The sequence below is a fragment of the Athalia rosae genome, chromosome 5 (genome assembly GCF_917208135.1).
Source record: "Athalia rosae chromosome 5, iyAthRosa1.1, whole genome shotgun sequence".
Classification (NCBI taxonomy): Eukaryota; Metazoa; Arthropoda; class Insecta; order Hymenoptera; family Athaliidae; genus Athalia; species Athalia rosae.
In genome coordinates this window covers 15,224,654-15,245,669 of record NC_064030.1, presented here as the reverse complement: position 1 = coordinate 15,245,669, position 21,016 = coordinate 15,224,654, and the positions used below count along the sequence as shown (strand labels likewise).

The 21,016-nt window shown below is 45.8% G+C and overlaps 2 protein-coding genes across 6 annotated transcripts; one reads left to right on the top strand and one right to left on the bottom strand.

Annotated features, from left to right (window-relative positions):
- Positions 1-119: 119 nt before the first annotated feature.
- Positions 120-4,199, top strand: LOC105683965 (TBC1 domain family member 22B). 5 transcript variants are annotated; one of them, XM_020851200.2, is made up of 7 exons: positions 120-257; positions 1,441-1,617; positions 1,681-2,213; positions 2,290-2,420; positions 2,483-2,737; positions 2,811-3,060; positions 3,132-4,199. In XM_020851200.2, exons 2-7 carry the CDS (start codon positions 1,535-1,537, stop codon positions 3,494-3,496), a joined length of 1,617 nt encoding a protein of 538 aa, XP_020706859.2. In that variant the 5' UTR covers positions 120-257; positions 1,441-1,534; the 3' UTR covers positions 3,497-4,199. The 5 variants fall into 5 exon arrangements, with proteins under 5 accessions (XP_020706859.2, XP_020706860.2, XP_012252399.2 ...); XM_020851201.2 differs by lacking the exon at positions 120-257 and adding an exon at positions 305-609; XM_012396976.3 differs by lacking the exon at positions 120-257 and adding an exon at positions 306-499.
- LOC105683963 lies at positions 4,129-20,541 on the bottom strand. The gene is made up of 25 exons (XM_012396966.2): positions 20,224-20,541; positions 20,082-20,126; positions 18,849-19,908; positions 18,397-18,760; positions 18,026-18,335; positions 17,155-17,956; positions 16,576-17,083; positions 16,361-16,502; positions 16,109-16,282; positions 15,468-16,034; positions 14,476-15,370; positions 13,271-14,372; positions 12,918-13,205; positions 12,639-12,839; positions 12,378-12,533; positions 11,161-12,300; positions 10,139-10,500; positions 8,669-10,053; positions 8,408-8,592; positions 8,181-8,335; positions 6,936-8,110; positions 6,656-6,867; positions 5,584-6,588; positions 5,057-5,500; positions 4,129-4,991 (listed from the first exon to the last, which is right to left on the bottom strand). Exons 1-25 carry the CDS (start codon positions 20,363-20,365, stop codon positions 4,905-4,907), a joined length of 12,906 nt encoding a protein of 4,301 aa, XP_012252389.2. The 5' UTR covers positions 20,366-20,541; the 3' UTR covers positions 4,129-4,904.
- Positions 20,542-21,016: the final 475 nt, after the last annotated feature.

Here is a 21,016-nt window from a genome sequence, read left to right as displayed (position 1 = left end):
AAAGTACATCAATTAAAGGCTTCTGAACGATTCCACGAAGGACAATGAAAAACGTACGAAAAGCTGAACCATTCTCGACTGCTGCGGTCGGCAAACTGATTTCTAATTACTGTGTACTGATTACTGATCAGTTGAATTTACCGTTTAACAAACGAACTACCAGTGTAGTCGCCATATTTCAAATTCAGAACCGCGGAGTATAAAAATAGGAAAAGTAGGAAAGATTCATCGGCATCAGCGCCTCCAGCGATCCTAAGGTATATTTAATAAGACTTGCGAGTTGCATAACTGAGTTGAACCGAATTTTGTCAGTTGGTCACCACCTCGACTATCGCTTGATCACATTAAACACGACGACAAGTAGTACACACATGTCAAAAACAGATATGAAAAAGTGCAAATGTAATTTATAAATACAGCGAAATATACATGCATTTAAACGCTATGATTTCTCTGTGAAACACTTTTCAATAAGAACATGATCGCGGTGCGATAAATGGTAACGATAAATACTCGGATTAATGGAATCATTATTATTTATGAATTAGAATATCTGCTGCATGATACTGATCCAAAACGAACTGTGCTAGCACACAAATTATCAAGTATGTACGTGGCTTCGATGTACAAATAATTACTACACCACAATCAAAGCTGTACGCACATCGGAGAGAGAAATCAGATCCCCGATACATTTTGATGCTTGAACTAAAATATCAGCCCTGTATTCCCCACTGCTACCTACTTCCTCAGTAATTCTCCTGCATCAGCAGATAATTATTATTGCAGTTTTATGTGTCATGTATGCACACTGTTTATGTAATCGCTATACTTATTATTAATGCATAATTGAACTTATGCTTCACAATCACCAACATTTGGCTTGTGTTCTGCATACAATGGTTAAACCATCGCTGTGCTTGATGTACCGTCATATGATGGCATTTACAAAATCTGGACAATGAATCATTTGCATGAACTTGTATTCACCTCAATGGATTCATCTTCAACTTCTGGTTCTTATTTGCCAATTATTCAAAAACATCATTCTACAACTTCATTCCTCATTATTTTTGTTCTTCTTCATTACCCAATACCTATGTGAAAAAAAGTTAATCGCCAGTAGTTAATTGCTGGTAGTTAATTGCAAGTTCTTACATAATAGTATCATTTACTCAGACGTCGTTATTGGAAATTGTGCAACCCAACTTTTGTTTAATTATAATATGTTTGAGTTATTTGACATACAAATAAATGGTCGAGAAAGGATGGTTATTGGCGATACAACCTTTCTCATTTAGATGTGGTACAATTAGTTCCAATTTTTTTTAAGCAGAGTTCAATAAATTGTTGATATTTCTTGTCGATTCATTTGATTTCCAATACCGTCGCAATGGGTTTTGAGAGAAATATGTCTAAAATTTTTGACATATTGAGCAGTTGTTCGAGTGGTAATGAATGGCATCCGTTTTCTTGCCGCGGCCCGGCACAGAAATTTGGGATTTGGAAGTTAACGGGGTACCGGAGAAATACAATGGAGAATCAAAATCATCAACGCCAACCACATCCCAGCCACCAATCGTTTTGGAGAAAAAATGCACACGCAGTACCTGGACGGTATGTGTTGTGCTGACTATAATTAGTTCTTTCTATTAGTTTACGATTCACGATTTCCTGCAGGCCAAGTTTGAAGCAGGAGGTAAAGTCCGGTAGGATAAGTCATGCCGGTTCGACTCTAACGCCGGTCGGGCAAAATGTGTTAGGCAACAGTGGGAGTGGTGTGACTTCTTTCAAAGATTTTCAAGAGAGCGTTGACGATGCTTGGGATTCTGGTGACGATGAGTTTTGCACCGTATCCGACGTCAAGATATCCAAAAGAGTGAGTCACTCCGCAGCTCTGAGCGTTATAAATAGCCATAGGACAGCAGGAGCCACTCAAATAAATTGCAAAGATCAGCGACAGGAAATAATATCGGAAGAGAAGAAAACAGAGGCTTTGCAAAGACTCGCCGTCCAGCCACTGAGGCTCAGAAATGCTACTATGAACACCCAGCAGCTACAGGGGAGTAACAACCAGAATCAAAATCTCGAAGATCTGGAAGCAAGAAACAGTAACTCCCCGCAACATAGGTCGCACCAATTCCCCGGAAGACCGCAACCCCTGAGACAAATGGGAGCTCCTCCGAAATTCTTTGTACCTTCTAAGGATCAAGGTAATCAAACGAGGACTGGAATTTCATCCCCAAAGCAAGGCATTAGGGAAGCTTACTTGACTGACAATACTTTCAGATGGAGAAAGCAAGGTTGACAAATTCCAATCGTTATTGGAAACGGCCTTGTTGAATCTGGACGAATTGCGACAACTATCGTGGTCAGGTGTCCCCTCTAAGCTGCGTTCCGTTACCTGGAGATTATTATCCGTAAGTTGATCGTCCCTGACGCAAAACCCTGCGAAAAACTAAGCTATTGCTCAAATGCACAGGAATATCTGCCCGCTAACTTGGAGCGCAGACGACAAGTCTTGGAACGAAAACGACTAGATTATTGGAATTTAGTAAAACAATACTACGATACGGAGAGGGATGAAGCGTTCCAAGACACGTATCGCCAAATACATATCGACATACCAAGAATGTCACCGCTAATTACACTCTTTCAACAACCTACCGTTCAACTAATATTTGAAAGAATACTCTACATATGGGCTATCAGACATCCTGCGTCCGGTTATGTTCAGGTGAACTATAAAATTTCTGATTCACATTACTCAAAGTTTTTGCGGACTGTCGTCTCTCACGATCGATTTCCAGGGAATGAACGACTTGGTGACACCGTTTTTCTTAGTCTTCCTTCAGGAGGCAGCGCCAGCTTCGGCTTGGCAAGACCTAGAAAATTACGAAGTTGTTACTCTGCCCGAGGATAGAAGACGAATTATAGAGGCAGATAGCTTTTGGTGTCTGTCAAAATTCCTCGATGGAATACAAGATAACTACATTTTCGCGCAGTTGGGAATTCAGCATAAAGTTAATCAATTAAAAGAGCTCATACAGAGGATCGACGGTAATAAAAGTAGCCAGAGACTATTGACAACAACGTTGCGATCCAAGCGAAATGACGATTAAAATTTACAGGTCCGTTACATCAGCACCTTCATCAACACGGCGTTGATTATCTGCAGTTCTCGTTTAGGTGGATGAATAATTTGTTGACCAGAGAGTTGCCTCTGCACTGTACAATTCGTCTCTGGGATACGTATCTTGCGGAATCCGATAAATTTGCATCGTTTCAATTGTACGTCTGTGCGGCGTTTCTTCTCCGTTGGAGACGACATCTTTTACAACAGCCGGATTTTCAGGGGTTGATGTTGATGTTGCAAAATTTGCCTACACAAAATTGGACTGATTCAGAGATCGGTGTTTTAGTTGCAGAAGCTTACAAGTTAAAGTTCACGTTCGCTGATGCTCCTAATCATTTGCAAGCACACGACACCAGATGACGACTTTTTTATGCTTGATCCCCTGGAAAAAATATTAAAACAAAATGACCAAACAACGACGGCATGACTTTCTTGCGAATCCTTTCCAGTTCGAGTCAAATTATTCATACAAAACGTGGTCTGTTACTGATCGATCGTAAGCGGAAAACGAAAAAACTGGATGATATTTCATAATATTCACTGCGTTAGATGATTATTGTCGTATTTACGACTGTATTATTTTCATGGTGCTGCTATTGCTCCTTTTATAAAGAGTAAAGTTTTCCTCATTGTTTTATATCGTAATAATTGTTCTTTGAAAATCGTTGAGAAAGTATAGGGTGTGCCCTTGATATTGACCAGACAAAAAAAAAAACAACGTTGAATTAAATCCGCGTTACAGTTGAATCGTATTCAAGTTTTATTCGAAATCTCAAATCCATATTTCAGAATAAAAATAGAATAGCCAAACTCTGAAATATTCTCCGTTCATGCAGTTGGGGTGTCTGTCGATTTATGAAGGCAATGTTGTATACATATTCAGAAAAAATGACTCCTCAGATAACGGTCTTCGGTGTCATTGTCGGGTGAATAACACTACATCGAGTATAACGATTATAATAATTAACTGTAAAACCGCAAGCTGTCGCCTGTTCATTTGTTATCCTTAGAATTGTTATATTTTTAACAGAATACTTATTAATAAAATACATTTCTGGTATAATGCGGACATTTTTCATTAATAATTTTCTCGTTAATAACCTTTGAGTCATATAGTTCCTGCCACGTCATTTTTTACCACGTTCAGAAATTAAGTATCAAAAAACTGGCGAATATTTATAAAAATTCGATTACTATTCAGCAATAATCGAGCGTTTTTTTTTTTTTTATTATTCACTGCGATTGGCATTTACTGTCATCAATTTATACAGTCGATTGAAAAATTAATTGTAAATCGTAAGATAGAAGTAAGGAAAATGATTCATACTGGTTTAGATAAGCCAGATTATTTGGCACGTGTAATAAATAAATTAAAATGCTTATTACAATTACTTAACTGAAAAAGTAATCAATTAATTAGTTGATTATTCTTAATAATAAGCCGGTTACATGATGAATAATGAAAATCATTTGCCGCCGTGTGTTCACCGGTCTTGAATCAAACGGTATCAGTTTTGATAAATATAACAGATAATAGAAATAATATTTCATCTTACGATGAATTTCCAAATGTTGCACAATTTAGTTTCGTAACCAGGCAAATTTAGCACAACGCTCTAATCTCGATTGATAAAGAGAATAACGATTAAGATGATTTATGAACCATTCGGAAACGTCATCAGCTTTCATAGTCGACCCATTTCCTTTTTTATCGATGACCCAGTGATTCAGATAATATCTAAATACTCTCGTTCTACGATCTCTCGTGTCAATATTCGTCCAATTCCGTCGTTTGATTGTAATCAAAATCGAAGGGTTGCAGAGCGGCCAGAGACTCGTCTTCGTTGAAGCCCTCCTGTGAAATATTTTCACCCGTTACATCCGCTCACCAAATATTATTATTCATTATCACATACTCACATAGTCTATGATGACCGGTGTAGGATAAACGCAAGGTACGCATTCCATTTTCGTAACACCGTTGTTGTCCGCCATGCACTCGCAGTGTTGACAAACACTCGGAGTCGCGCTGAGGGCAACCCTCTTCGAAAACACGTTGGAAAACTTTTTGACAGCCACCGGTTTCTCGAAGCGTAACTTTCTACCGCTGAAAATCGTGCCGTTCGTCTCCAGAGCCAACGGGGTGCAGTATCCCAAAATACTTTTCGACAATTTAACTTGTCTCCGCAAATCTACGTCCCCGTCCAACGACCTGGAGTCCTTTTTCGTGTAAGCCTTACCCGCGTCCAACCCGTACGTTATTTTTCCAAGTCTCTCTTTCTCCATCTGGAAATCCCCGTCCATCAAAATATGCAGCGTAACCCCCTGCTCGATCAGCACTTGGTTCAGGACGGAATAGTTCAGCTGTGAAACGACACGCGTTATCGTTAATGTTCAGAGACATGAAATTATCGTTTTAATTACGACGTAGCAGACGACGCGATTACCGTTTGATTCCGCGGATCGCATTGCGAACACGGCAGTAGAACGAAGGTCTTCGATACACCGGCGCGATATCCTAGCTTCGTCGCGTATCTGATGGCGGAAAATATGTCCTGATTGCCGTTACCGATCGGAATGTGGTCGAAGTAGGAGGTGAAATGTCTGTAATTCGTGGCGAACGTTTCCCCGTTGATAACCAGACTCCTCGGTTCGTCGAACACCCCGTTTCCCCCGAACGTGACGAGGGACCATCTGACCCCGGAGAGTTTCGATTCGGTGAACTCTTTGTTCAATTGGGAGATCAGTTGCTCCAAGCTGGCGTTGTTTTTCACGTCCCGGTTGCAACTCTTCGCTTCAACGATGAAAACAACGTCCGTAGATTTCGGCACGTCGTCCCCTTCGAGTTTTCGGAATTCACCTTCTTTGACCTCCGTTCCGTTCACCAAACTGCAGCGGGTGCACCGGTCCGGTATCCTCAGATATGTGTCGTGGAAGAGGCACACTTGGATGTAGGATACGGCCACGGTGCAGGCTTCCTTCTCGCTTCTGGTGTTCAAACACATCGTTCGGTAGGGATTAGGATCGACGTTGTTGAAGCAGGAATTGAACTCCGAACTTTTGTTGGCGAACAGGTCCTTGCAGATCTGAAACTCTCGAGTTTTCGCTGGTTTCTCGAAAGCCTTGTTCTGCGCGCTTCTGCATTGTTGCGCGTTGTCCAGAGACCAAGTTCGCGCGAACGGACCGACGTCCGTCTCTATCCTCCCGTGAGAATTGAGGTAATCGTCCGACTGTTCGTTGCTCATTGTCCCGAACAGACCGGCCGTTTTACCGTAGTACCATCCGGACAATTCCAAGATGCACAAATCGTACTTCATGTTGCATTCGAGCTTGAAAAGCCGACGCTGACTCTCCACGATCACTATGCTCTCCTCCTGATAAACGAAAATGTCCTCGTTCCCCAGGTGCGCGGGCAGTTGCAGTCCCAAGTCGGAGTTCAAGAGTTTCACCGACTGTGAAGTTTAATAAAAAAATAAATAAATAAATAATTGAAGACCAGGGAACGTGCGATGGACTTACGTTCTTCGAGACGTCCAATTGAATAGCTTCTCCTCCTATCAAAACGATTATCTGATGCGTCGTCTCGACTTTGTCGGCGTCGTATTTCACCAGTACCGCGAACTGGTGTCTAACGAAATCCTGGGCCAACAGATAAGTGCACTCCCCGCTGAATTCGTAGTAACGACCGTCGAAGGTCATGTAATGTTGGCCACCGGCTATCATCGCTTGAGCTGCAAAGCGAAAAACGTCCGATCACCTGAAATCCGCTCCTTTCGGGGCGACGAAAAATTATAGCTACCTCTGAAGGGGGGCAGCCAGCTGGAGGGTTCTGTGTACGGTTTGTACTGGTGATAGAGCGTCCAGAAGGTCATGTTCGAGCTGACGAAGTAGGTTCGCATGTCGGTGAACGCCCTGTACTCGGCTATCTCCTGGAACTCGGGAGTTTGGTTGAAAGCGTGCCATGACATGGGCAGTTTCTGTTCCAGACACAAAAGTCCCTTTTCCGGGCTGAATATGAACTTGGTCTTCGCTTCCCTGTACCGATTTTCGGCCTGCAGAGCCGTCTGGCTTATGTCGGTGAACTTCAGGTGGATCAATTTTATGGCTGTGTTCAGTTGATCGCCGACCTCGAAGTAGTCGTAAAGGTATTTGATCTTCGCGTAGAGTTGCTGAACCTTGTCGATGGTGAAACGAACGGACGGTAGCTTGGTGAGCTCCTGAAGTTCCCCGATTATCTCGTCGACGACGTTTTTCAACTCTTTTCCAAACGGCACCATGGTGAAGTAACGTTCTTTCACGAAATCGATGATTATAGCCGAGTATTTTCTCACGTTTGTCACGATATCGTGAGCCTGAATGTCCTTGTAGATTCTGTCCACGTCCTGTGTGAAGTTTGTGAAACGGTCGAAGTACGGCGACGTTATTATGTCGTTCCTACGGTCGTAGAGGAAGTGAAGGACCTCGTTGCTCGCCGACCAAACGACCGTTTCCAAATAGTGGAGGACTTTTATGAACATCGGTTCAACGTATTTCAGAAATCTCGACCACTGCTGCGATACGGCGAGGAATATATTGTTCCACAAATTTTCCATGTACTTTATGAACGACACGTGCAAATCCTTCACGAACTTGTCGTACTTCTCCACGAGTTTTTCGAATATCTCGGTCAACGCGGTCATCGAATCACCCTTCAAAATGGCCGCTACTATTTCCGACAACTTGTTGTAACCCGCCTTCACCGTCTCTATCGCCCAGATGAGAGAGTTTCTTATGGCCAGACCGGATTCTCCCATTATATCCCAAATTTCGTTGACTATATTGGGCAGCGATTGTATGTGACTTCTCAGAGACAATTCGTCGATCAAATAGGTTCCGAATCCGACGATGTCTCTTATGTAAAATTCGTTCGCGTTGTAAGAGTCGTTCAGGTACAATTTGAGGTCGTCGAAATCTACTTGAACTTCTCGGAGGTTGCTGAAAATTGAGCAGAAAATTTTCTGAATATATTACGACCAGTCGGGGTATCGCGGAGAACGTTTCTTACTTGCAGTCTTCGAGAAATTCGTAAAGTTCGGTTTGGGCGTCTTCCCAGACGTCGGAGATGGCGGCGGCTGTTTCGCTTCTAATGTACTGTTTCCAATACTCCGCGTCCTCCCCTATGCTCTGATACGCTGTGTTGAACGAGGATTTTATCGCGTTCTGAAAAACGACCACGTTAATTTAGATGCCGAGATTATCAACCGTTTTCTGCCGCGTTCGCGTCGAGCTTACCGTGATGTCTTCCTTCAGGTCCGGTCTCCACCTCAAAGTCGAAGTGACCAGTCTCGAGTGGTTCAAACGCAGATAAAAGGCCACGTCCGACAAAACGAGGTCCTGATCGTAGGTCCTCCATATGTCGAACACCGCGTTCCGAGCGTCGGGAATTTTACCCAACATCCTCAGGCTCTCCACGGCGTCTGAATCGGAAAGAAAAAAGACGAAATTTAACCGAAGACTGCCGGCGGCGAGCCGATGCCAGGAACGAAATTTTACCTGGAGTGTAATTGACCATTAGCCATGTCAACTTCTCGTCCAAATTCAAGTAAAAATGACCCGTGGCGTTGGTGTCCGGGGTGTATATCATCGAACCGTTGACAACGTACTCCGGATAGGCGGGGTAATACCTGGTCTTCAAGTACTTGATCACCTCCTTGTTTTCCCTCCTCAGTTCAATTTCGTAGAGAGACAAATCGACCGACGCGTAAAGTTGCCCAGCTTCAACGGGCAAGAAGCTTCGTTTGTAGGTAGCGAAGTTGCTCAATTTTCCGTAAACCAATCCGTGCTTATGGACGGATCCTTGGACCCTCAAATCCAGACGAGTGTTCGGGTGTCGTCCGATTATTTCGTAGCTGTATTTACGATCCAACGGCCAGACGCTCTCGTCCCTGATCCTCCCCGAGAGTACCAAGAGCTTCTCCGGCTCCGTAGAGTAGTCTACGACCAGACCGACCTTCACCAAACTCTTGGGGTCACCGTTGAAGAGTTTCGCGGTGAAGGTCACGTCCTTCTCGAAACTCGGGTGCTTGAAGCTCAGCACGGCTTCTTGCCACTTCTCTAGATCGTCGGTGTTGAACTTGCTCCAATCGAATCCGGCACCGATCGACCTTGGTTTGCCGCTTTCCTTGTCCCACTCCAAATTAGCTTGCGAACTTATGTCGGTGCTGCTTATCTTGTACGATCCGTCGAGGGTGAAATTTCTCCTCGGATATGCCAAGTTTATTATCAAAAATTGATTGTCGACCTCATCCGTGGTTTTGTTGACGATGTTCACGTGGTATGAGGCCCACGCGTCTTCGGCCAAACTAAGCCGCCAATTGTGATCGAATTCGCCGGGTAGAATGTTGTAGTCCGTCCTCAGCTTCACCGTGCGGTTCGAATGGACGGCCTTCAGGTCTACGTCCTGACCGCTGTGGGTGGTCCTTATTCGCGACTCGCCGGTAACGTCGAATTCCGACCTATTGTCCAGCCTGTAGACGTTTATGTGCTTCGTTTCGACGGTCGGATAATTCGTACCCTCGATACCACCGCTGTACTCATACTGGTTCATGTAATTTATTCCCAACGGTTTGAATGGGTTCTCGATGGTTATTTCTATGTTGTCTCGTTCGAATCCCGCTCTCGACTGACTCTTCGACTTGTAATTCCCTCGCATTATTTCCTCGCCGTTGTACGTCAATTCGGAATGACCGGTGGTTATCAACGGACGTTTTTTGTAACCGTACGTCAGGTATCCGATGTGGCGAGTGTTCAGAGGGATTTCCACTTGAAAACTTCCTTCCAAAGACGAATCGAGCCTTTCGCTCTGATAGGCGTATTGAGAGTTCAGAACGGCGGTGTTCTCCGGCCAGGTAACCTGGACGTACCTCTTGTTTTGTTTTCTAAAAAGAAAAACAAAAAAACCAAAAAAATAATTAACGATTATTCTCCACCACGTCGATTGTTCCACGTAATTCGGATACCCACATTGTTGTGAGGACGATGAAATTGCAGCCGGCGTAGGGAAGCGCTTTGAAAGGAGTCGAGGCGTTCACGGATCCGTTGACGTTCGCTAAACTCGCGTAAACCAAATTTGCCGTTCCAATTTTTTTAGTGGAGGGAGAATAAACGTTCGCGTTTATCACCATCTGATCCGGTGAACCTCCGTCGTAGTTCAGTCGCACCACCAGAGTTTCTTCTTGTAGATAATTCGGCGTTATGAGCGAATAATCGAAAGCGATTTCCTTGTTGTCGAAGGTGACGTTGAACAAATTGTTCACCGTCTCGCGAGCCGTCAGACCCCAAGTTAATCTTAGGTGTCCGTTTATGTCCTGCGTCTGCATTTTCAACTGTAAAATTATCATTTGTTAGTATCATCAGTTTCGATTATGAGCAGATTCAGAATACACGTGTCCTGTACCAACTAGAATCGAATTTGAAAATATACTTCACGTTAGGACCAAAAATCGACATTTTTTTCATGCTATTCCGATGAATCCTGATCTCAGGAATCTGAATTTAAGAGCTACATTGATCTATCTGTGAAATTGATCCAGTTATCACCAATTTATTGATTCAAACTGATTGAAAAATCAAGGATATCTCGATGGGAAAAATTCGTAGCTCAATTTGACCCATAGATTCGTATTCCTGAGGTCAAAATGCGTAGGGAAAGTGTCCTGCAATCGATTTTTAAAATACTTCATTTTTGGCCCAAAAATCGAAAAAATTCAAAGGGGTACCCCTTGGAGTTTTTTCGATTTTGAGGTAAAAAATCAACATTTTTCTTTTCTTGGGTTTCCTATGCTATTCCAAGGTATTTGGATCTCAGGAATCTGAATCTGAAAGCGAAATTGATCTATCTTCTATCTTAGGAGCAGAAAGATCGAGATATCTCGATGAGAAATTGAAAAAAAAATTACAGGATAAAAATGTAAACGATTTTTTTAGGGGGTGGAAGGACGAAAACTAGTGCGTGCAATGCCAGTTTCGATAAATCGAACACCCACCGAACCGTCCGATGCGTAGTTTGATTTTGAAAAAATCGTGTTGTAACCAACAGCGTATTTGTAGTCGTTCAGTTCCTTCTGTCCGTGGTAGCTGATCAGTATCGTATGGACATCCTTATCCGGCGGTGGAAGAGTGAGGCTCAAAATGGCGTCGATGTTATTCTCATCCACGAAACCCAGAGTGACGTTGCTCCCGAATCTCCAAATTTCGTGGTCCACGTTAACGTCGAATCCCGTGTTTATGTTCCGGAATATTTTCTTGGGATTCTTGTAGAATATCTGGGTGTCGATGTGTTTCTTCACGTTGTCGATGTCGTAGCCGAAAATTATTTTCCCGAACATGTCCTCCATGTATTTCAAATAATACTCCAAACGGAAGTCGCTGCTGTCCCGGTTGAAACGATGGTGCGTCGCGACGCTACCCCCCAAATCCGTGAACATCAGATTCCCGTCGAGAGCGATTTGTTCCAAACTTTTCCACGGAGTTTTCCCGAACAAATGTGCGCTCAGATTCCCGTTCCTCTGATTGCGGATGAAGGCCATCAGCTGATAATCGACGAATCTGTTGTCCGCCGCGAATATCTTCGTCTCCAAATTCCAACTGTACAGATTCATGTAGCTGAAACTCACGTAAGCGTCCCTCGGTGTGTCCTTCGTCTGAATCTTGAATCCGTAATCCTCCCTGTAAAAATTCACGAGCATTTCCTTGCCCGGCTGGGATTTACCCTGCGGTATTATAGCCGCCTCCACCGAGGTGATCACACCCTCGTTCGCGGTGACCTGTCCGTCGACCTTGTGAAATTCGGAAGACCCCTCGCTCCTCAAATCACCGCTGAATTCGAACACGCCGTCGCCGACCTTGACCACCTTTCCCAAGAATTCTACCGCCTCGAAGTTCTTCAACGGACTGTTCAGCCGCATGCTCACGACGTTGTTCCTGTAATTCCCCGTCAGTTTGTACAGCGTGACGAACCGGTGGACGAATTCCACGTCCAATTTCATCGCGTCGTCCTTCGTTAGCGTGTTCGAATGGTAGAGACTCGCCCGCACATTTTCCAGCATTTCTACGGGGCTGGTAAGGATCGCCGTGGCGTTCAGCAAGTTCATACCCTCGACGTGCCAGATTCCTTGGAGATTGAACTGAAAATGAAAAGGAGGCGGGGAAAGTGAGGGGTGACGAGAAACGAGATTCGGTGGGTCGAGTTTCGATTACTCACTACTTTTGAGACGGGCTCGTAAATTTCCATTCCTAATTCGACGCGGTTCTCCTTCGACGCCATGTCCTTCTTCATTATCAGTTTCGTCCTCGGAACGACGAATATCGGGCTCGAAATTTTCACGAGCATCATACTGTCCAAGTAACCGTCGTCGGACTGTAAACGTGGAAGGATCGAGAGAGAAAAAAACTTTTAGAAATTGGAAAGATTTTGAAAAGTGTCTTGTTTTTTTTTTCGTTTTCCCGAGGGTGCGTTACTAACTTCGAGGGATCCGTCGATGTTCACACGACAATTTGGTCCTTCCAGATCTACTTTGCTCTTGTAAGCGCCGTCGTCTTTTTCTAAGATTATTTTACCCTTCACGTACGCTATGAATCGCAGGGGTGTTTTGACGTTGAACGTGAAAATTTCGGTACTCAAATCGTCGACGGAACGTGAGGTGTAATTAACGTTGTACCCGACCTGAAATATCGTAATTCGTGAGTAAAAATTCGCTTACTATTTTCTCCCGAACGAACAATCGGCCGACAAATCACGAACCTCGATCCAATCGCTGTGATTTTTCAACCTCAAGTCCGTCCCGACGAGGTAAACGTGATCGTCCAAATTCAGATTGAACAAATACGTGGACGTTATCTCCGATGCGAAATCGAATGGTGTGTCGATTTTCAGGTCGTTTTTCATCGTGAAAATATCCTCCATAAAAAATCTGTCGTCCATTCGTATGATTCCCGGAGGAATTTTCAAAGATCCCAAAATTTTGTAGGTTGATTCCTCCTCGTCTATGTCCAGCTCACCTACTACGGTTTCGAATATGGCCGGATCGATCTGAAAAGGAAACGAAGTGGAAATAAATTTGCCGAAATAAACTTTACAACCGATATTCCACTCACCTGAAATTGACCTTGCCAGTACAACTTCTCGTCCAGAATGTCGTCGTCTTCGTAATCGTCTTCGTACTCGAGGGTGGAATTGTCGGGCGGCGCGTCCAGTTCCGAAGGTGATTTCGGTATGACGAACGGCGGAGGTTTCGGTCCGGCCGTGGCAGCTATTCCAATTTTTGTGTCGGTCAATTTCACCGAAAACTCGGTGTCCAGTTTGACCTTCGCCCTACCGGGGACGCTGTCCACGACCAGTTTCAAAACGATACCGCATTCCTCGAACCACTCGAGGGGCGTGTAGATGATGTATCTGTGGTGGAAGTCGGTCAGATTCAGGAAATACCAGACTCCCTGAAATCCGGCGGTGATGTTGTTGTAGCCGATCCTGAAATCGGCTTCCTTTTTGTTGAGCTTGGCGACGACCAGAGTCCTCTGGAGCAGGTCGATCGGGGTGGCGAGTTCCAGTTTCACGTTGAAATCGGAGCCGTGAGCGAACAATTGGCAAATCCCTTCGAAGCCCACGGCGCCGTGGGGTCCGTCTACCTTGGCCACCACGTGCTTCTCGGACTCGGAGAAACCGAGTTTACCGCGAACCGTTGAAAACCTGTCGATCGGTGTGGTCAGATTGAATTGCACCATTGATTCCCTGAGACGGGCGATGTCGCCGATCAAACGTCCGGTGTACTTCCGTTTGTCGAGGTCGACGTAAACGCCACCCTGAATTTTCCAGTCCTCGGTGAACTTGAAACTGCAAATAACGTCGCCTCTTTCGTAACTTGCCAGTGGCGATATCATGTTCAGTCGTCCGGTCACGTTGAACGCCTCGTCTTTGTCCTTCGTCAGTTCCCACGAACTCTTCAAATCGAACACTTTGTCCGGATAGTAATTGACCAGCACGCGAGAGTCAACTTTTCTACCGTAAGTCTGTACGTGGGTCACGTTGCTCGTTATCCATTTGACGTGGTGAACCGTGCTACCGAGTCCGCAATTACCGCGCCATTCCAACTTCTGGTCGTCGTCCTTCAAGTCGCTCCACAAATCTATCAAAAAATGCTGTGTGTCCTGCCAGTAAACGCTACCGCTGGCCGTGAATGTGTTGTTATTTTGCAAAAACCTGAAACCCAAAAAACCAAAAAAAAAAAAAAAAATGAAATGAAAAAAACCAACAAATCGATGGAGCGAAGAGGTCGGACGATGAGGCGACGACTCGACCTCACCTGGTGTTGAACGAAGTCTTTTTCCAAAATTCGAATGGTGTTACCAGCTGCGATTCCATTTTGAATATCTTGTGATACGGTTCCATCCGATAATCGGCGTTGACGGTGAACTGCACGGCCGAGTTGGGCGACCATTTGAACACGGTATCGAGTAGGTAGTTGTTCTGTCCAAGCAGGGCGAAGAGGCATCGTCCGGTGGCCAGTCGCCCCGGGTAAGTGACCATCCCGGTGGCGCTGACATTCCTGGAATTCGAATTCCTCTGTCTGACCAGCTGAAAAGCGGTGGCGAACTTCAAATTTGGATCCCTGTTCGCGTCCCACTTGATCTCCAGTCCGACTTCTTTCTTGGCTATCTCGTCGATACCCCTCACTATCAGATGAACGTCCCGCCATCGGTCCAGGTGCATTTCGACCCTCGCCTCTCGTTCCTTGTCCACGTTAGCCAGCAGGGTGTAAACGTTCGACTTGTAACGGCATTCGAAGTAACTCGAGAACTGCGTCAACGTCAACGTCGAGTGTTTTATTATCAGCGCGTATTTGTCCAGATCTATTTGTTCCATTTGCAGATCTATTCGCAGATCGCTCGCGTCGTCGTAAACCTTGCAGTTCACTATCACGTCCGTTGGAAAACTAGGCGATTTCAGGAGAAGCTTGACCGACTGATCCAGCACCGATAGGGTCGAACTGTCCACGTAAGTCCCTCTCGCCGTTATGTTGTGACCGCTGAACCATGTGCCCGCCAAATTCAGGTCGTACTCGTTTCTGGGCTGCTCTTTCACGTCGATGTCTATCACGAGCGGGGTGAACGTAGGTATCGTCAAATTGGCGTGCGCCTCGACGTCCAGCAACGCTCCCCTGGGCATCTTCATGTTGAGGACCAGCACTATCTCCTTGCCTGCAATAAAACAAAAAAAAAAAAAATTTCGTTCGACAGGGGATTCTCGAATCGTTTTTGTTTTTTTCTTCTTTTTCTGATCTCTCGATTCGGTTACCTGGAGCGTATCTGATCAGTCCGTCGGTCTTGGTCACTATACCGCTGGACACGTGATTCAGTCCGACTTTTACGTCGAGATTCTGAATCGGTTTTTTTATGGCGACTGAGGCGGCGATTTTGGAACCTTCGTGCTGCAGATACGTTCGTGAATTGGTCAAGACTATTTCGGCGGTCAGTTTGTGTCTGTCGTCGAGCAGATGGGGGCTCGAGTTTATCTCCGTGTGAATTTCGAGGTGACCGAGAGCTTGACGGTACCAAGCGGCCATCACGATGTTCAGCTGGGGGTAGGCGGACGACTGCATTTTCAGCGTGGCGGACTTGTGGGTCAGAGTTCTCTGGGATAGATTGCTGAGGGAAACTTCTATCTGCAAGGTTTCTTTTTTCTTAACGGCCGCGGCCGAACTTTTCAGTCCTTCCAATTCGTATTCGAGTTTCGCGTTCGCCTCGATGTGCGTTTGCTTCGTTATTACGTAGCCAGTGACTTTGCTCCATCCTCTCTTGGTCTCGAAAAGCAAATTAATGTCGCTTTGCGAGACGTTATCTTTTTCCACGTTTCTCACGGCGCCTGAAACGGGAGATTTGCAAAATGAAGGTAGAGTCGGATTAATTTTTATCTCCTAATCCATCTCGATTGATTACCCGAAAGTTCGACCACCCTTTCGCTGTTGATCGCCAGGTACAATTTTGGTTTGTAAGTGTAGCCGTGACGACCCTCCGTTCTGGTGTACCCGACGCTCGCGTCGAAATGTTTGGTGCCGTTTATGTCGAGCACCAGGTCCAGCGAGAGTTCGGAATCTGTTTTTTTGTAGGTTCCTGAATAGGCGATAGAGAAAAAAAGAAAAAAAAAAAGGTTAAAATCTTTCGGGAACGCCGAGCTTTCGAAATGCTCACCTTTTGCGACCAGCGAATTGCCGGCCGATTGTAAAAGGACGGAAACGTTCCTCGAGCTACCGTCGAACGAAATTTGGGCGCTCAGTTCCCTGTTTATCTTCGAACCGGGTGTGTCGAAGGTCGCCTTGATGACGCTCTCGGTCTGGAATAAAAAAATGTCAACGTGATCGCGAAGCTCGCTAGATTTCCGATCGAAATTTCGAATGTCGTCTCACCTCCGTTCTGTTCCACTTGTACTCCAGCAGGTAGCTCTTAGCGCTCGGATCCGCCTTGATCAGCGATACTTTGAAGAGACTCGGTCCGTTCAGGACGAAGTAGGAGGCGTTCGGGTTCTTGGTGACGTTCGAGAATTGATAATCGGTGCAAAGTTTCAATCCCACAAGTTTGTCCAGCGCCGGCCAGCTGCACGTTCTGTCGCTCACTACTGGTATGTCGCTTCCCGGTAATTTTACCTCCTTATTATCGCGCGACGTGACTATCATTCCCACGGGAATTTCCTCGGTATTCGCTCCGTTGGTGCTCAACAGGAGGACGTCGGTCATCGCGGAGAATATCTCGATCCTTTGGTTCGGGAGGCCCAAGTTCAGACTGATCAGGTGCATCCCCTTGACATTCAAATGACCTCGGACGGCACCCGAACTGTACAGATTGGACCTCAGGCGGATTCCGGCGCTCTTGTAAAACGCGTCGACCGTCATGGTCCCCGTGACGTCGACGCTGACGCTGAAAATCGTCGATCGACGTGAGCGTGTGGCAATCAGCTTTGGTGCTTTTTTTAATATCAAAAATCTTACCTGGGCATCATGTTTCCCATAACTTCGATCTCGCCGTTGGTCGTCAGTCGTTCGCTGTCCATCATTCCGGACATTTTGAAATTACAAGCCGCGGATCCCGTGGCTCCTAATTTCAGGGGAAGACCGGCGGTGGTCGGCACGACGTAGGACGAGTCCAGGAACATGGTGGCCTTCTCGAATTTCATCTCTTTGCCGGACAAAATTTGCTTGATTTTTGCCCAAGGATCCAAGGTGGCTATAGCGTTTCTTATCTGCTTGTCCCCGTTGAGAACGGAGTATTGGAGATCGTTTCCGAACACCTTTAGGGCGAAGGTTATCCTCGGATTGTCGAAGTTGTTCTCTATGACGTTAGGCAGACGTTTTATCTGCCCGTTGTAGTCCTGGTTGTCGGTCTTCGCGGACCTCATGCTCCTCAAGAACGTTCGGAAGTGATTGGTGATTTTTTCGTTGCTCAGGGGGCCGTCGGGACCGAAGAATTTCTCGGCGTAAAATTCCATACCCTCGAAACGAAGGGCTATCTCGAAGGCGTTTATTGATTCCCCGAAGACGTCCAAGGTTGCGTTTACGGTAGCCGTTCGCGGGATGTAAGAACTCGGTGAGAATATCAAATTGGTTTGATAGTTGGCGCCCAGATTGTACTCGTCGGAGAAGAACGAGGTCTCGTAATTTCGCGAAAATTTACGGATGTCACCGTTGAACTTCATTCCCAAATCCCTGTCCGTCAACAGACTTTGTATCTCGATCCTGCTGGGCGACGAGGACTTCAAGAGATTCGTCAAATGACTCCAAACGAAAGAGCCGACTGGAAATGAAAAAATGCCATTTGGTTAATCGGATTTTAACGCCTAACGATTTCGCGATCCCCGCGTACCTTGATTGACCTCCTCTACTTTGAGAGTGTGTCTTATCAGCTTGATCACGTTGTAATCGGGACATCTCATCACTTGCAAATACGAAGCGATCCTGACCTCGGTTTCGAGAGTAAGATTTCTGTAAACGTTCAGGAAATAACGGTCTCTTGTCTCCTCGCAGGAGGGTAGTCTTCGGTGGGCCTCGATGGCGGCGACCTTGACCTCCATCGTCAAATATCCTCCCCCGCCTTCCATGCAGTCCATCAATTTGTCCCTCAACCGTTTCGTCTCGACCCCCATGTTCCCGAACGATTTGAGAGCCTCGATCGTCTGAAACGAGGCGATATGAAGTTGGGCCGATATTATCCCGAGGGATATCGCGACTACGAACCTTCCTGATCTCCAACGGCGTGTGGCTCTTCCTGGCGCATCCTTTCTCGATCTCGGATTCGATGTGTCGCAAAAATCTGGCCACCGGTTCCACCTTCAAACAGTCTTCGTCGGTGTTCGAACAAAACGCGTGGATAACGGAGGAGTAGGCGAGGTCGAATTGCGAGTTGTTCGTCTCCTTTTGACGCTCCAAGAGCGGGGCGAGCGCCCATATCGTGTCGCGATCGGGACGGGGGATCAGAGCGAAGCCGGTCACCCATTCCTTCACCTTGTCGTGCGACACTTGCCCTCTGATTATCAGGTCCTTCTGGACCGTCAGCGCGGCGTTACTACCGACGTACGGCAAGGCGTCGATGATGTGCTTTCTGAGGAGGGGGGAAAAAAAAAACAAATTTTTTGGTACATGAAAACTTGCGGTCTTACCGTCCCTCGTTCGTTCAAGCCAAGGCCCACCTTCCGGTTCTGCAGATGCTGTTCGCCCTGTACATCAGCTGGGTCAACGATGGGTAGTTCAAAAGTCTGGCGGAGTGTATGAATTTGGTAAAGATCTCGGAAAATTCTTGCTGCAGTTCTTCACCGGCCCCCTGCATTCTGCACATATTTTTAACGCAGTCGCGTGACGTGCGAAGTTCGCCGTGAGTCGGCTTCGGCGTGTCCGCGTGATTGTAAAGGAGATTGACCCTCTTCGACAATGGATAGTTGTCGCCCTCGCTGTCGTAGGAGTCCACGTAGTCGTCGGAGAGTTCCTCGATGAGCCTCAATGACGTCCGGGTGTCCGTTCGCGCGCCGGTTTTTTTACCGTTCGACAACGGTTTCAGCATATAAGATTCCGCGCATTCGACTCGTTCGTAGATGTTGTGATCTATAGTTATCTCGCATTCGCTGGATGACTTTAACAAAGGGGCGCGGAACCAGTCGGCCTCCGAGGAGTAAGGACTTTTGTAGGTCGTCGATTGGATGACCGACAGAAATTTGTATCTGTCGGTGCACGTCGGTATGTTTTTCTTCTTTTTTACGATCAGACTCGTCTTTCTCGCCTCGTAGAGCTCGTACTTGGTGTCGCAAATCCCGTTCACGTCCAGTTCCGGGCTCGAGTGATCCACGTCGAACCGGCGCATGCTGTTTTGGAAGTGCGAGAGGATCCCCTTTTTGAAATTTAGGGACCAGACCGGCTCGTCCGGGTGGGGACATACCTCGTGGATAACGCCGTCTTGGAAGGCGAATCTTATGGGATGTTGTTCGACGTTTTTTTTGAACTCGGCACCGGCTCTGTCCGGGGTTTCCGGTTCGTACGCCGAACGATTCGAGCTCACGGAGGACTCGGTTATCTTCAAGTAGCCCTCGCAGGGAGACGCGAAACTGAGAGACACCACCGAGTCGATCTGGATCGTCGACTCCTTGCGACTCCCGTTTCCATTATTTTCACCGAGATTCGTGCTCACGTCAACGCTGTACGCGTAACGATAAATTATACCCTCCAAATATTTGAACTTTTGGAGCTGGCCGGAGGGAGCTGCGGTAATAAAATTGTAACGTGAATATTTGTCATTTCAGTTTTCCTTGATCGGTTCGCTCGTTGCTAAAAGCGGATCTTATCAATTAGTGCAATTCACTGCAGGATGGTCGTTAAACTCGTCCATATTGATAAGGAGTGAATTGTTGTTGATTTTGAAAAATTCGACTCACCGTGACATTTTGACCTACTGCAAAGGGAGGGATCTTTGATGTATACTGAAATAATTACAGTAATTCACGACGATTAGTTTTCAAAGACCAAAAATAGAAAAAAAAACGATAGAATTCTACGTAGAAAACTCAAGGAACTCACCAGCGTGGGTGTAATCGACGCACAGAACTGTGAGACACAGATACACCAACAAAAAAACACGTTCCATTTTTTTTGAAAAAATATTCTCAATTATCGGACTGATGAAATTGGCTGAATAATTTGATGAGCCAATGCGACACATTCACTAGATTTTACATCGCCGAAGTAAGCCTTCTGGCTTCGACTTTGGTCCGGAAATAAGAAACCCGCGTTCACCGTTCGGAGGAACTTGTTGACAGAAAGCCAGACGAAGAAAGACTGGGGTGGAAGCTTAACGAATTTAATTCAAAGCGGGTTCGATATTGGATAAGTAAGTGCTTCCTGCCTGGCCTATAGTGCTGCGTTTTCTGAAGGGGAGAAAGATACGGTTGACACAGCGACGTTATGATATGTGTTACAAATTTCCCAGTATTTACTGGAGGGTTAAAGGTCGCATGGCCATTGATAAGATACATAAACTACAAGACCTCAGTCAAAGGTCCGCAAGTATTGGGAGACCAGAATTCTCATGGTCAAAGGTCGGAGCAGATAAGAAGCCCGAGAGGGATCCCAATCCAATGCTGGTTAAGCATCTACTCTGTCGAAGAATATTGGAATGACTAAATCAGAAAATCACATATTTTACATTCCGCCGTAAGCCTGGATAAGCTACGACAGTGAGAGATTGATCGGGAATCATTATTCGACGGGAATTTATCGATTGTTATTTTAATCTATTCTTACTTCGTCAAGAATTCCGAATTGATCGTTCAACTTTTTCCATGTTTTACTTCCAAATGAAAACCGAATCAAC

Excerpts from the sequence above, each read along its gene's own strand:
- LOC105683965 (XM_020851201.2), top strand. The coding sequence starts at position 497 with ATGGTAACGATAAATACTCGGATTAATGGAATCATTATTATTTATGAA. Across the intron at positions 2,421-2,482 it reads TTACCTGGAGATTATTATCC|GAATATCTGCCCGCTAACTT; the intron begins GTAAGTTGATCG and ends TCAAATGCACAG. Across the intron at positions 2,738-2,810 it reads CTGCGTCCGGTTATGTTCAG|GGAATGAACGACTTGGTGAC; the intron begins GTGAACTATAAA and ends ATCGATTTCCAG.
- LOC105683963 (XM_012396966.2), bottom strand. The coding sequence starts at position 20,365 with ATGTGTCGCATTGGCTCATCAAATTATTCAGCCAATTTCATCAGTCCG. Across the intron at positions 19,909-20,081 it reads CAGTAGGTCAAAATGTCACG|CTCCCTCCGGCCAGCTCCAA; the intron begins GTGAGTCGAATT and ends TTATTACCGCAG. Across the intron at positions 8,593-8,668 it reads AATGGTCAATTACACTCCAG|ACGCCGTGGAGAGCCTGAGG; the intron begins GTAAAATTTCGT and ends TTTCCGATTCAG.